This window comes from Stegostoma tigrinum, chromosome 26 (genome assembly GCF_030684315.1).
Source record: "Stegostoma tigrinum isolate sSteTig4 chromosome 26, sSteTig4.hap1, whole genome shotgun sequence".
Lineage (NCBI taxonomy): Eukaryota > Metazoa > Chordata > Chondrichthyes > Orectolobiformes > Stegostomatidae > Stegostoma > Stegostoma tigrinum.
In genome coordinates, this window is record NC_081379.1 from 30,335,895 (window position 1) to 30,349,415 (window position 13,521).

Below are 13,521 nucleotides of genomic sequence, written 5' to 3' on the forward strand. Positions count from 1 at the left end.
TCTTAATACCAAGAAAGATTATGAGGAAAAAAAATGCAGACTGAACATATAAAAGACAAATTACTTTTAAGTTTCTGTAAGTGTGAGGTAATTTATTGAGGCTGGAGGAATACGAAAGCCACACCCTCCTTGAAAAGTAAGAGTCTAAATAGGGTAAAGGAGCAAAGGTATCTTCACAAGTCACTGATAATAGGAATGCACGTTAACTAGATCATAAAAATGCTAACAAAACACTGATTACTTTCTAGATAAAAAGCAAGAAAGCTATTTTAAATGTGCAGTGAAATTTGGTATGGCATGCTTTGAGTCCAATGTGCAGTTCAGGTGTTCATATCACAAAATGGTAGAGTAGCATCTGTGAGGGTTTATAAAGGTGATACTAGAATGGAGAGGTTACAACTATTGGGAAAGACTAAATAGGTTGAGGCACTTTTCCAGAAAAAAGAAGGTATGGGAATGATCTAAACAAAGTCTTCAAAATTATGAGATGTTAGATTGGACCGACAGAGAAAACATTTTCACCTGTGAGGAAGTTCAAACATTAGGGGCAAAAGTATGAGATAGTCACTAACAAATTCAATGAAGAATTCATGAGACTTCCTAATCTATGGAGGATGGGAAGAATAGAATGATACAGAAGTAGACTTAGATAAAGTAGAGTAGGAGGTTCAACTAGATGATGAACCCTGGCACAGATTAGTTGGGCAGAACTGCCTGTTTCTTTGCTTTAGATGCTGTGCAATTTAGAACTGTAAGGTGATCATTCTCTGAGCTTAAGGATGGATATTTTCAACAGTTGCAAGTTCCAATAAATTCTGAAAAGCTTTTAAAGAATCAGAAAAGCTTACAACAAATACTTTAAAAACTGTAAACTCAGTAAGATAAATACAATACAGCTCAGAAAAAGAGACAAATAACAATATTTGTTCACACTAAACAATGGTGGGGCTAACATCAAAAGTATGAAACTTACAAAACAATCTTGAATGAATAAATATCGGTGTTTATAGCAGAAATTGACAGCTTTTGTTCCACTAAGCCTGTGCACCTCTCAGCTAGAGCCACGTATCTTCCTTCTCCTCGAAGCCCCGCATTTATTTTCCCTTCATGTGCTTATCTCAGTCCCTTTGAAAGCGCCCGCTGAAGCTGCTCCCACCGTCCTTTCAGAAAGTCCTTTCCAGATTCTAACCACTCGCCATTTGTAAAAGACAACCTCACTTTACTTTTTAATTGTGCCGGTATCCCTGAAATTGTTCTGACAGCGGAAGCAGTCTCTATCTGTTCTGTCTATATTCCTAACATTTTGAGCATTATTTTCAAGGGGGTTCATACGTTTACAGGCTTTGTATTAAGTTGGCGCGGGTTTGCCACGCCGATGCACGCCAGCAAAGTTTGGGCATTTTAGAGCCAGCAGTGGAGTCAGCAATGCTTTCACTATGAAGGCACATAAATAACACTGTGCCCAGGCATCCAGTTCGAACCAGTCTTTTGTACTGCCAGAGCACAGCAAAGCCTGATAACACCCTGGGAAAGTGCCAATCTTCTCATCTGTAAGGAACCCGAATGCACACAACGAACAGCAATTGCTGGGGAAGGAAATCCGCTGGCTAGGCATTGGTAGCGGTGGATTTACAAAACGCTGTACAAGTACTATCAGCGTAAGTAATTTTTTTTGGGCACTTAGTATAAACACTTGTAAGGACTTCCCTTAACCTTTCCTCGCACAGCTTTATTGTGGAATGACTGTGATGGAATATGATTTCCCCGGAGTGGATGTGGAAGGCTTAGTACCGGGATCCAGTGAGGGGCCTCGGGTATACGTGCTTTTCGCCTCCCGGAGCCGACCTCTCTCACGGGCGACCAATGCGGCTGCAGCTTCGGCCCGTAGTGTCCTCCAGGGGCCTCGGAGAGAGCAACGTCTCGCCGGCTGCCGCTGCCGCCCAGTGCATGGGAGAAATCTTCAAACTGGAGCTGGAGATTTCACTGAAACTGCATGAACCACTGAGGAGTATCCAGGCAGTTAACTGGTTATATGGGGGTAGAAACGCGTTTGCTTTGGAGCGACTGGTCAGTGTGCTCAGGTCATCGAAAGCAGGCCTGTCCTATTCCTGCTCCATTCCGTGCACTTCACTCAGTCGGTCATTGAATGCTACAGGCCGGCTGCTCAAAAGCTTTCATTTTGGACCTCAATTCCTTCCCTTTGTACTTTCAGTATGTCTGAGTGCAGATTGGATCTCGATTCGTTCTTCTCCAAAAATATACTTAATTCATAAACTTTGTAAAATATACACTACAAAATGTTTCAGTATGAATTTTACAGACTTTGCAATAAAACCGTTTAAACACAGGATGTTCTACTCTTAAAGTGCCTTGGTAAACCTTAATGATTATACTTAGGCTGAAGCACTGAATGAGGATCAAAACGGGAGCTGTCCAAACGTGGGGCTAACGAAGGACACTGGGGGCATTTGGAAGATGTTGGTATCACTGGATCGCCCAGCATTTGCTGACCATAAACTGTTTTCTTGAACTGCTTCACTTTTTGAAGTATAGGCACACCCACAATGCTGTTGGGAAGGGATAAGCAGGATTTTGTCCCAGCCACAGTGATCTAGTTCCAAGTTGCGATGGTGAGTTGTGGTTTCCAGGTTATGCATTTGCTGGCTTTGTCCTTCTGAATTGTCGAGTTTGTAGATTTGAAGGATGCTTGCTGTTTTGCTGCAGTGCATCTTGTAGGTAGTTCACACTGTTGCCACTGTTTGTGGATGTGATGCCAATCAAGTAGGCTTCTTTATCTTAGATTGTGCGGAGTTTCTTGATTGTTGGAATGCACTTAGCCGGGCAAGCAGAGTGTATTACTCCACACAAGCAAAAACAGAAATTGCTGGAAAAACTTAACATATCTTGCAGCATCTGTGGAGAGGAAGCAGCGTTAATTTTCAGGTTCCGTGACCCTTCTTCAGAACTGATGATATTATCACAATCCTGACATGTCTTGTAGATGATGAACAGGTATTGTGGAAATAGGTGAGTTCTGTTTAAAGCTCAAGATCTTGCTGCATATGGACACAAACTGGTTGACTTTTTGAGGAATTGTGAATTGTGCTGAACATTGTGCAGTCATGAACAAGTGTCCCCACTTCCGACATCATGATGCCAGTCTGCAACACTTGTTCAAGGACAACTCTTTGCACTAGAAGATCAACAAATTTCGGGCAGACCAAAGAGAGTTTCTTTCATCGAGCTTGTGATCCTCCAGGTACAGTCAATGTTTGTCAAGGTGTGCTTCCCTGGGAACAGATCATAGAGCACAGAGTCATGGAACTGCTCAGGATGTACCTTTATAAAAACCACTGTATCTCTCTCCAGACCTTCTTCACAAAGACATATCTCAGAAGGAGGTATATGACAGTCCATCAATAACACCCCCGCACCCATGCCCATTGCCTCTCTGAGGGTAGTGAGCAGTGGTGCGGAAAGTGTGGGCATAATGAAGGATCTCTCAGGTAGATCCCTTCTCACCACCAGTGACATCTTGGTTCATGTTGGAAAGTTCTGGTGATGAGGCATTCTGCCAAATGACTTTGGCAGTCTGCTCAGGAAACAGCATGACAGGATCCTCTGTCTTCTTTTCCCACAGGGCCTCAAGGACGCTACATGTTGACCACTGCCTAATGGACTTGTGGTCAAAGGTGTTTCTCTTTGCAAATTTCTCCATGAAGGACATCCAACCACGTGGACCATTCTGTGGCCACTGGGGCCAGTCTCAGACTTCACAACGCAAGGAACGGGTAGAACCTCAGCACATAGTGACACTTGGTGTCGGTGTGCCGTGGGTCTATGCACAGCTTGATGCAGCTGCACACAAAAGTGGCCAACAAGATGAGGGAGGCATTGGGCATCAGAGCTTTGTACATGGTGTCCCTGCAGACATAATCCATCTTTGTCCTCCAGGTGAAGTGGAAGAAAGCTCAGGTGACTGCTGTGGCGCAGGATTTGGGAATGGGTTAGACCTGCACCACACCCAACAACACCCAGAGAAACTCACATCTGGTGACCAGGCTATTACCCACAATGGAAGGGAGCAGTGCTCCCAAAAGCCCAGTTTCTCCTTCACCTTGGCAATACACTGCTCTCAAGTTTTCGTGCTCATCCTGGCACCTCCAAACCATATTCCCAACATTGTTAGGTAATTTGTTCTGATGGCGAAAGGGACAAAGGATCAGTTGGCCCAGTTCCCAAAGAATTTGATCTCGCTGTTGTCTCAATTTACCTTGGCTAATTGAGACTGGTCAGAAGTCTGTGCATTGAGAGTGGATCTGAGCCGAAAACTGACATTGCCCCAGGTGCAGGGAGGCTTTGACCTGCAGGCCTTGACTGCCTGGAACAGTCACGCCGCTCAGGCTCTCATTCCTTCCTGATGGACTTGGCAAAAGGCTGTAAAAAAACATGCAGACAAGTTAGGAGAGAGTGGGCAGCTGTGCTTGACTCCAGATCTGATCGGGAAGCTTTCTGATTCTACACCTGTTGATTGAGACTGAATGAACAATGTTGGTGCAGAGCAATTGGATCCAGTTGTGGATTCCCTCCCCAAAACCCATTTTGGTGAGCACATCCCACATGTACGTGTGTGATACCCTGTCAAAAGTTTTCTCCTGGTCCAGCCTGATGAGGCAGGCTTCCATCCCCACTGTCCTGCACATAAGCGATTATACCCTTGAGGAATGTGAGGCTCTCAGACATTATCCTGCCTGGTATAGCACAGGTAGGGGTGAATCACAGATCCCAGAGCAGACCTGACCTGATCTGGTTGGCGATGACCTTAGATAAGATTTTGGAATCTGCATTCAGCAGTGAGATTGAATGCCAATTTCTAATTTCCTCCCTATTCCCCTTTCACTTGTGAATGAGGGTGATGATACCTTTCTTCATGGATTTGGACATGTTATCTGCTAGAAGCATGTTGTTGTACACTAGCAGGTTCTGGCCCATCAGGTTCGACAGAGCTGAATATAACTTGGCTGGTAAGCCATCGCTTCTGGAAGTTTTATTCTTTTCTAAGGACTTGAGGGCCTTGGTCAGCTCATCCAGAGTAAGCGGCTGGCCCAGCTTATTCTGTGTGCTGTCGATTAAGACCTCCATGATAGAGGAACATCTGGCAGGCTGCCCTGTCTGTGGGCTTTGTGTCATACAGTCTGGAATAAAAGGATTTTCTGCTTCTCAGGATATCAAACTCTGATGACATTACTGAGCCATCTTCTTCCTTCAGGCTAACAAAGTGTGGAGCTGGATGAACGCAGCAGGCCGAGCAGCATCTCAGGAGCACAAAAGCTGACGTTTCAGGCCTAGACCCTTCATCAGAGAAGGGGATGGGGAGAGGGAACTGGAATAAATAGGGAGAGAGGGGAAGGCGGACTGAAGATGGAGAGAAAAGAAGATAGGTAGAGAGGAGAGTATAGGTGAGGAGGTAGGGAGGGGATAGGTGAGGAGGTAGGGAGGTAGGATAGGGGATAGCAGGGAAGACGGACAGGTCAAGGAGGCGGGATGAGGTGGTAGATAGGAAATGGAGGTGTGGCTCGAGGTGGGAGGAAGGAATGGGTGAGAGGAAGAACAGGTTAGGGAAGCGGAGACAAGCTGGGCTGGTTTTGGGATGCAGTGGGGGGAGGGGTCGAGCTGGGCTGGTTTTGTTATGAAGTGGGGGGAGGGGACGAACTGGGCTGGTTTTGGGAAGCAGTAGGGGAAGGGGAGATTTTGAAGCTGGTGAAGTCCACATTGATACCATTTGGGCTGCAGGGTTCCTAAGCGGAATATGAGTTGCTGTTCTTGCAACCTTTGGGTGGCACCATTGTGGCATTGCAGGAGGCCCATGATGGACTTGTCATCTGAGGAATGGGAGGGGGAGTTAAAATGGTTCGTGACTGGGAGGTGCCGTTGTTTGTTGCGAACCGAGTGGAGGTGTTCTGCAAAGCGGTCCGCAAGCCTCCGCTTGGTTTCCCCAATGTAGAGGAAGCCACATTGTGTACAATGGATACAATATACCACATTGGCAGATGTGCAGGCGGACATCTGCTTGATGTGGAAGGTCATCTTGGGGCCTGGGATAGGGGTGAGGGAGGAGGTGTGGGGGCAAGTGTAGCACTTCCTGCGATTGCAGGGGAAGGTGCTGGGTGTGGTGGGGCTGGAGGGGAGTGTGGAGTGGACAAGGGAGTCGCGGAGAGAGTGGTCTCTCCGGAAGGCAGACAAGGTTGGGGATGGAAAAATGGCTTGGGTGGTGGGGTCGGATTGTAGATGGCGGAAGTGTCGGAGGATGATGCATCGTATCCGGAGGTTGGTGGGGTGGTATGTGAGAACGAGGGGGATCCTCTGGGGCCGGTTGTGGCGGGGGCGGGGTGTGAGGGATGTGTTGCGGGAAATGTGGGAGACACGGTCAAGGGCGTTCTCGACCCCTGTGGGGGAAAAGTTGCGGTCCTGTTAAGAACCTGGACATCTGGTATGTGCGGGAGTGGAATGCCTCATCCTGTGAGCAGATGCGGCGGAGGAATTTAAGAACGTGGACATCTGGGATGTGCGGGAGTGGAATGCCTCATCCTGGGAGCAGATACGGCGGAGGTGGAGGAATCTCTCTGTGCTCTCCTGGAAGAAGAAACAAGAGCACATATTATCTTGCTTCATGGTGCTGACCCTAAACCAGAAGATTATCTTGAAGGCCTCCAAGGGAAAGATCGAAGCTTGCTGGTTTTTCACTTCCTGGAGATCCACCTTGACATCAACCCCTATCATCTGCAGAGGTGTAGATTCTGCATGTTTTTCTGGCATTTGGACAGTTTTTCCTTCTCTTTCTTTCTCACCTTCTGAGCACCTTTGAAGAGGCTGGATTGCTTGATGTTCCCCTTGATCGCTTCCCACCGATCTGCTGCCCATCAGTAGTTGTATGATGGGTGCTACTCTTGGAAAATCTGTCTTTGTGCTTCATTCATTGTTATGTTATTTCAAGGTAGCAATAATACATTCAGCAGTACTGTTTGCAGAGATATTTTGCATCAGTGAAGTTTATACCTGAATGTTTCAGGCAATGTCCTTCTTTGTTTAAAACCAAGAGTCAACATCCGCTTAAAACAATGCATAGACAAATGTGATACTAATGTGATGCTCTTAGGCAGACTTCCTTACTTGAGCTGTCATAAATGCAAAAGGATTTGAAGATTTAAAAAGTAATGTATTATACATTTTATTATCTTTTGCACAATGTTTTTACATTTTATTCTCTTTCGCACAATGTTTCTCACATTTCTTACCTCTCCACCCTTGCCTACTGGATGCCAAAGTCTGTGTAAGAAGATAGGAAGGGAGTAATATTTGATCATTGGAAATGTATTTAATCAATTCAAAGTGCCATCTGCCTTTGTTCTTTTGAAAAATCCTCAAGCCCTTTGGTGCCACTGACCAGCAGCATAAAGTTGGATACTTTCTGTTAAGTCATGAAGCTATGACTTGCCGTTGCAGTTTTGAGAGCAAATGATCAGCCTTACTAGAGGGGTGCTGTGCTCCCAGAGTTAGCCTATTTCATAAGAAATGTTAAATGCTATGTGTCCTCTTGGGTGGAAATCAATAATCACAGGACACTCTTACAAAGAAGGGCAGAAGAGCTTTTTCTAGTGTTCTGACCAACATGTATCCTTCATCTGACAGCTAAAACATAATATGGGATTATGGGATCTTGCCATGTACAAACTAACCACACTTTTCGTACATTGCAGTGCTGACTACTTTTCAAAGAGACTTCACTGACCGTGATTGTTGTGATGTATTTAGGTGGTTTGCATTTTTGCGGAGCGGGTGCATTGTATTTTGGTTAAAATGTTAAGTACAGTTTCATTTCTCTGGTGACATGGACGTAAAAGATAGTGAGGCATTGATCACAAGTGAATTTTCCCTTTGTTTCTCCCATTGTGTCAGTTATGGCTTGGTTGGTCATAGTCTTACATCAAGCACATTGTGGGTGCACGGCATATGAGCCTGAAAATCAAAGCTGAAACTCCTGTTCACTCTGAAGTATTCCAACACTGTTAGATTTTTGCTAGTTATTTTTTGAATCTATCTTTGAGCTAAGTTCGCTTTTGCTTTAGTAGATGGAGAACAGGTCCCACAGCACTATTTTGAAGAAAAACAGGGTGTAATCCCCATTGTTCCAGCCAGTATTTATCCCTCAATCACCAAAGCAATACAGAGATTATGTGGTCATTGTTACATTATTGCTTGTGGATGCTTATGTGTAAATTGTCACTTCCTATGTAATAACGGTGACTACATTTCAAAAATATTTGGCTGTAAAACTATTTGTAAAACATTCATGAAAGACTCCAAATAAATAAGTGGTCTTTCTTCTTTTTCTGTGAACACTGCCAAAAGCAGATTATTTGGTCCACTGGACAGGAAGTCATATATTAAAATAATTTCAGAGTGAATGCAAATGGCTTTGATGTTGTCTTCAAGATGTATCGCACATTAAATAATAGAATGCTGTTTACTGACTGTAGTTGCACTGAGTGCAGTGTATATATTCTTGTCTGCTCTTTAATAACGATTGTGATGATGGCAGAGGTGGGTGAAGCTTGCATGTACTTTTTTGTGACTATATTAATATTATACACTAGAATGTTAAATATAATTCGCAAATGTTGAAACATTGAATCCACACTTTAGCTGTAACACAAGCTTATGTATGTGGCCTAGGTGAGCAACATGCTAATAACTATTTGCATAGTAAACTGGAGCTTTTTGCAGTTAATTTGTTATTCAGCCACCCTCACTTTACAATTATTTTCTGTGTGATGCCAGCATTAGTTTATAATCATGTTGTGCATTGTAGCTGCATTATCTTATCATTAATTTATTTGTTCTTGCAAGACAAAGTGAACAAATAGATTGTTCACCATTGTTGCGCTGTCTCACCTGAAGTACAGTACACATATCTCACTCAATCCTTGCAGCTGGGAAGCAATATGCAAAAACATAAAACTAAAGTTAACTAACGGAAGTGTGAAGAATAAAAATAAAGAGAAAATGAACTTTTTTTAAACAAGTCAAACTGATTCATTCATTTCAATTTTTAATTGATAGGCAATGGCAATGACAGATCAAAAAAGCTTTCATATCAACACGCCACTTCATGAGAGTCTCTCACTCTCTAAGGTGGCAGGGACAAGAGTCTACATCAAACTTGACAATGTGCAGCCAACTGGCTCCTTTAAGATAAGAGGAATTGGGCATTTCTGTATAAAGGTAAGCAGCAGGAAATATTTAAATTCATTTTTGCTTCATATTAATGTTATTTATAATTTATAGCTATGCAAAAATAAAAACATGTATGTCATTCTTTCAGGCTGCAGAGAAAGGCTGCAAACATTTTGTATGCTCTTCTGGTAAGTATCAATTAACTGGTGAGTCCTTTACTCTGGTAATTGCACTAAGACCTGTTAGCATGATCAAAATTAATTTGGGTATGTTGTGATTTGAAAATTTATTTGGAATAGTTTGTGAGTATGTTGTGATTTCTGGGATGTAGACTGAATGACAATAAATGTGTCTAGATTTTGTAAGATTTTGTGATTCTATAGAAGTCATAGCTTGGATTCAGCCTGAGAGAATGGGAAGCCTAAAATAAAAGCAGTTGATCAATTATGCATGTGATCATGTATAAAATATAACAGTGGCATATATTTCAAATAATATCGTCAAATCAGACTTGTCGAAATCCTTATCAACCCAAGTTTGCACTGTAAATGATGATGGGAAGGACATTAACTCTGAGTTAAGTGACTTACATTCAAATTTGCAATGGAATTCGATGGTCAATCTACATTGCTTTATGTGTAGAGAAAATCAAATACATTTGGGGCTGGGGAAATCTTGATGGAAAAACATTGCTGATTGAGTAAACTTGAGATCATTCAAAAATTGTTTGCCTATGCTTTAATAAATTCGGAAGTCACACAACACTAGGTTATAGTCCACCGGGTTTATATTAAATCACAAGCTGTCGGAGCGCTGCTCCTTCGTCAAGTGAAGTGATTTCACCAGATGAAGGGGCTATGCTCCAAAGGTTTGTGATTTTCATACAAGCCCATTGGACTATAACCTGGTGTTGTGTGACTTCTGACTTTGTCCACCCCAGTCCAACGCCGGCACCTCCACATCTTGGCTAACTTAACCAAGTCCTTTTCGCCCATTACCCCTGTGCTAATTGACCTACATTCATTCCAGGCTAAGTATCTCCTTGATGTTAAAATTCTCAGTTTTTTGTTTCAAATGCCTTCGTGATTTTGTTCCTCGCTATCTTATTAATCTCCTGCTGTCCCATGATTCTTCGCGATATATCTCTGTTCTCTAATTATGGCCTTATGAGCATCTCTGATTTTAATCACTCTATCGACGGTAGCAGTATCTTCAGCTGATTAGGCCTTTCTTAAAACTCTACGTTTTCCTAATTCTCTTCAAGGATTTAACCTGCTGCATTTTGTCCTACTGTCTCCTTATGGGGCATACATTTTATTTTAATGCTCCCATGAAGCACTGTGCAATATTATATTTCATAGAAGTTGTATACAGTATAAGTTATGTGCTTAATAATGAATTCAACTATTAACATAGAATCCATTCAGCCATTGTAAATGAGAAGGTGAAAATTACTGTGACTTGGATAGTCCTCCAATCACTGGTGACTTGGTGTTTCTGTGTAATGGATCCTCTCTCTTCAATGCACTTTAGTCCACTAATGAAAACAACAAGATTCTTGAATAAAATTGATCCCATTTATTTGATGAATTGCAAGGGTAAATAAATTTCAAGTTACTGTATTCTGGCTCATTAACCAGGATAATGGGGTTACTTTTAAGATTATACTCCTGGTGACGAACTATGCAAAATTGGCATCAGAACAATGCACCCAGAAAGCAAGATTGTAATGAAGTAAGAAATATTTGCTTGGCTCAACACCGCTGTGACTCTGTCTTTTAGAACAACTATAGAAGTACAGACTGTTCCTCATAGTTTATTTGCTAAAATACCTCGATACTGCATGATATGGAGTCATGCAGATTAGGAGGTAGGTCTTGAATTCAATTGCTACTCAAGTGAATATCGACTGAGGAAAACATCACAGGTAATCTCATTCCTATTGTCACTTGACATGAACTTTCCAACAGCAATCACTTGACTTTGATTTGCAGTGAAAATCTAGAGCATTTTTTCCCTCTGCTCCTAAATGCTGACACTAAGACAAATTAAATGCTGTTGGGCTGTTTCCCCTGTTTGAAGAGTCTCAAATTTGGGATTACATTCTCAGGGCTAGAGATTGACCATTTGGAATTGAGGTGAAGAATTCTGTTTGTTTGGAGGCCCATGAATCTTTGAAATTCTGTGGCTCATAAGACAATGGATAGTCAGTCAGTGTATGTTCAAGACTGAGTTCATTAGATCTTTGGATCTGAAAGAAAACAAGGGATAAGGCAATCGGGGTGCAGTGTAGTGTTAATATAAAATGAGCAATTACCTTATCGACTCAACAATTCGACTTCAGGGTCCATATCATAAAGTTCTGCTCCTATTTCTTATGTTCAACACTCCATTGTAGCTTAACCATCACTGCAAAGATAAATGTGTGTGAAGAAAGTCATTTGCTCAAATTATATATTCAGAAAAGGAGCAGGAGGAGGTAATATACCCCCCATGACTTAGCTCCATCATTCAATAAAATCCTAATATCTTCTGATCAACTCCACTTTCCCTACTTACACTCTTGTAAACTTAAAGAAAACAAATCAATTTTTCAATCCCAACCATGAATATGCATTATCAGCAGTCCACTGGAATTGAAATTCCAAAGATTCACATCCCTTTGAGGGATTAAGTTTCTCTACATCTTAGCCTTAACTGGTCACCTTCATATTCTGAGCTTTTTTGTTTTGGACTCTTCAGTCAGGTGAAGCAACCTCTTAACATCCTTTCAGAATTTTATGTGTTTCAATAAGAACACCTCTCAATCTCCTAAACTCCAAACAATATGGGCCAATAATAGGACAGTACTGTCACACCAAGAATTAGTCTAATAAATCGTTATTGTACTTCATGCAAGACAAGTACATCCTTTTGGTGGTAAGGCAATCAAACCATTACTTCTGTTATGGTCTCGCTCAGGCCCCAAACTGCACCAAGCCTTCTAGACCCCTTGTGGAAAAGGCTGACATTCCATTCGCCTTCCCAATTACTTGCTGAAAGATTTTCTGTCATTTGTACACAAAACAGTTCAAGCTTATTGTGTTGTTCATTGTGGAGTGCAAGTGACAATAAATTATTCATTCCTCAAACATCTCTGAATGTAATTGTTCCTCATCATTAAAAAATACTGTTTTATATTCTTCCTACAAAGGTGAATACCTTCATATTTGCACACATTGTACTCCTTCTGCCAGAGAAATTTACGAAAAGAACAACAAGAGTAGGCCGTTCAATCCTTCAGGATACTCCACCACATGTTATGATCATGGCTGATTATCCAACTTAAAGGCTGTGGTCCTAGCATTGATTCCTGCAGTACCCCACTCATCACCGCCTGGCACTTGGAAAAAGACCCATTTATTCCTAATCTTTGTTTCCTATCTGCTAATCAATGTTCTATCCATCTCAGTGTACAATCCTATGTGCCTTAATTTTGCACATTAATCTTTTATTTAGGACTTTGCTGAAAGCCTTCTGAAAGTCAAAATAAATCACATCTATTGGTTTCCTTTTATCAACTCTACTAGTTACATCCTCAAGGAATTCTGGTAGATTTGTCAAGCTATCTTGTTACCCAATTATTTAATCAAATCCAAATCCCTTTACTGACCTTGTGAGTTTACAGTTCATTTTCCCACAACACTTACTTTAAGAACACTGCGGCTTCCTCTCTGTCTTTCTTTGGTGCCTATTAATTTGAACTAATTTCCATTTATTTTATTGCTAATGACTTGGTTTTCAGTCTCTCCAGCTAGGTTATCATGTAGAGTTCCCAAATTCAATGTCATCAGTTGTAAATACCTGAACAAGCCCATGATTCATTTTATAATTCAGTATTTCTTTAGATTTGAGTGTTGCTAGCAAGACCATCATTTGTTGCCCTTCTTCATAGAATTATAAAATCCCTATAGTATGGAAGCAGGCCATTCTGCCCATTGAGTCTACACTGGCCCTCCAAAAAGCATCCTACCCTGACTCAGATGCCCAGCCTTTCCCTGTAACCTTGCACTTTGCCTGGCTAATCCACCTAGCCTGTACATCCCTGGACTGTGGGAACCCACAGACAAAGGAAACCCATGCACACACACAGAGAATGTACAAATTCCCCACAGTCAGTCACCCTAGAATTGAAACCGGGATCCCTGGCACTGAGATAGCAGTGCTAACCACCGAGCCACAGTGCTGCTTCCAAACTGTCTTTGGGAAGGTGATGGTGTGTATAGAAGGTTTTAATCAAGTCCCAGG

At 42.2% G+C, this 13,521-nt stretch overlaps 1 protein-coding gene across 3 annotated transcripts in view; it reads left to right on the forward strand.

Moving 5' to 3' along the window:
- sdsl (serine dehydratase-like) overlaps positions 1-13,521 on the forward strand; it is a 65,896-nt gene that overhangs the window by 22,265 nt on the left and 30,110 nt on the right. For 2 of the 3 annotated variants that reach the window (XM_048556034.2, XM_048556033.2), the window contains exons 2-3: positions 9,121-9,282; positions 9,383-9,422. In XM_048556034.2, coding sequence (XP_048411991.2) covers positions 9,124-9,282; positions 9,383-9,422 — 199 coding nt within the window. In that variant the 5' untranslated portion in view covers positions 9,121-9,123. Of the gene's footprint in view, positions 1-1,142; positions 1,659-9,120; positions 9,283-9,382; positions 9,423-13,521 lie in introns of those variants that run through there. The other variant, XM_048556032.2, reaches the window with a different exon arrangement.